The 2017-nt window shown below is 31.5% G+C and overlaps 2 protein-coding genes across 3 annotated transcripts in view; both read right to left on the bottom strand.

The window, feature by feature from the left end:
- Positions 1–596, bottom strand: part of LOC109221051 (E3 ubiquitin-protein ligase RNF5-like) — a 2868-nt gene extending 2272 nt beyond the window's left edge. The window contains exon 1 of the mRNA XM_019385510.1: positions 382–596. The gene's annotated coding sequence lies outside the window, so the exon portion shown is untranslated. The remainder of the gene's footprint in view (positions 1–381) is intronic.
- Positions 597–1415: 819 nt separating this feature from the next.
- LOC109221050 (HVA22-like protein k) overlaps positions 1416–2017 on the bottom strand; it is a 5049-nt gene continuing 4447 nt past the window's right edge. For both annotated transcript variants that reach the window (XM_019385508.1, XM_019385509.1), the window contains one exon: positions 1416–1970. In XM_019385508.1, coding sequence (XP_019241053.1) covers positions 1861–1970 — 110 coding nt within the window. In that variant the 3' untranslated portion in view covers positions 1416–1860. The remainder of the gene's footprint in view (positions 1971–2017) is intronic.

The raw sequence follows: 2017 nt of genomic DNA, 5'->3' as shown, positions 1-2017 counted from the left end.
CACTAAAAAAAAAAAAAAAAACAAACCTAGCCCCAGGCCAATTTCTCTTCTTGACAGCTTTATTAGGAACCAGCAGAAGCATGGAGTTATGTAAAGATGGAAACTTTATACATAAATATAGTTAATTACCAATCAAGTACTCACCTTAAGATTGGATTAAAAAAGAACATAAACAGATCCAACCACAGATCACATAATAACAACAGCAACAACGACCCTTTAATCTCAAACTATACTAATTAGAGTCAACTATATAAATCTCCCACACCCATTTTGCTTTATTTTAACCCGTTTCATTCCAACATATACAGATCAATAACAAGATCAAATAGTAAAATAATATATGCATGGAATTAAAAGAGAAAAAGATTAAGAACCCACCTAAAATTAAGGGACAGAAGATGAGAATCTTGAGGGAGCTGGAGAAAAAGGATATATTTTGAGTGATCTGCAAAAGAAAAGAAAGAAAAGGAAAACGAGAATGGATGATACTTAGTATTATTATCTAATAGCAGATAATTAGCAAACACAGAACAGAACTAAGGGGCTTTTCTCTCCTTAACTGTAGTGTCGGTTGGTGGATGGATCTTAATGTCAAAGTGTCCGTTAAGTTCTAATTTTTTCACTAACACTGACTTTTTTCAAATGTTATTAGTAAATTTTTACTTTAAGTTATTGTATATTATAGTACTATATTTTATATAATTTTTAAATATGTTGATTTATTTAATGATAATAACGTCCAAAAATCAAATATAATAATCCTTGTGCTCTAAATATTATCATTCTTTTTTACATTAAGGACAAAGGAATCTACTGTCTAGTGGAACATTAATCCAACAGTAAAAAACTTGAGACACTATCACTATTTAAAGAGGCATATAAGTTTTAATCAGTTATTAATTTTTTTTTATCTGATTAATTTATACTAATATTTTTTTAATGTTTACTTGGGCTCACGTGTGCATGAATGAATAATACAAGTGGATGTATCAACATAAAAAATGTGGAGCATTTTCGTGTAGTCACTCTCACAGCTTGATAAAAGACAACGAGGGACTTGATTAGTGACCAGAGATAATTTTAATGTCATTACTCTAAAAAAAGAAATTCTTTCATTTTGCTTCTATAATGCGACTACAAAAACAAATACTACAAATACTAACTAAAAAACACACTGAAAAGTCCAAAACAAAAATGGTGACAACAAAAAATCTAATCAACCAATCAACAAAAGCATCTTAGCTGCTTATGCTATCAATTACCTTGTGATATATCTATACATTTAAAGGGCAGCACAATGCACTAAGCTCCCGTTACGCGCGGGATTCGAAAAAGGGCCGAACCACAAAGGTCTATTGTACACAGCCTTACCTTGCATGTATATATCCATACATTTAAGCAAAGGAGAAATGTTCGATGTGTCCATTGACTTCTCTTTTTCCCCCTTAAGATGATAATAGTCTCTTTTTGTAAACCAAATGATCAATGTGTCATATTTCTTACAGTAATTTGTGACAAAATGAAAAAGGACGAATACAAACATACACAAAAACATACAAATAAAACCTTTTGCTAGTATACTAGTAATTATTTCAACCTAGACAATGTAGATAGAAAATCCTAGCTGCATTTGAACAACTAAGCTAACCTCTCTTGAGAAACTATATACAAAACCACTGAAAGTCTTAAATACCTCTCAAGAAACTTTTGTGGGAAAATCAATTTCGAAACTCATAAGAGCCGTAGAAATGCAAAATGTAAGACTCACTATGTAGAGATTTTATGAGTGGTAAAGAGTGAATAGATCTATTCTCCAAGGAAAACCATTGCAATTATGAAATATCGTTGGGCTGAGCATCACTCTTCATCTTCAGAATCAGAAGTGTCAACTTGCTGTCTTGAACCTTCAATTGCACCACTCACATTCCTTCGCTCAGGGCGAATAAAATCTGAAGCAAACTGGTTTGCTGATAAGAAATAAAGAAGAATAATGAAACATCTAACTGAAAAGGAA

Source organism: Nicotiana attenuata, unplaced genomic scaffold (genome assembly GCF_001879085.1).
Source record: "Nicotiana attenuata strain UT unplaced genomic scaffold, NIATTr2, whole genome shotgun sequence".
In the NCBI taxonomy this organism is placed as follows: domain Eukaryota; kingdom Viridiplantae; phylum Streptophyta; class Magnoliopsida; order Solanales; family Solanaceae; genus Nicotiana; species Nicotiana attenuata.
The sequence above is the reverse complement of the archived record's forward strand: the minus strand, read 5'-3'. Positions and strand labels throughout refer to the sequence as shown.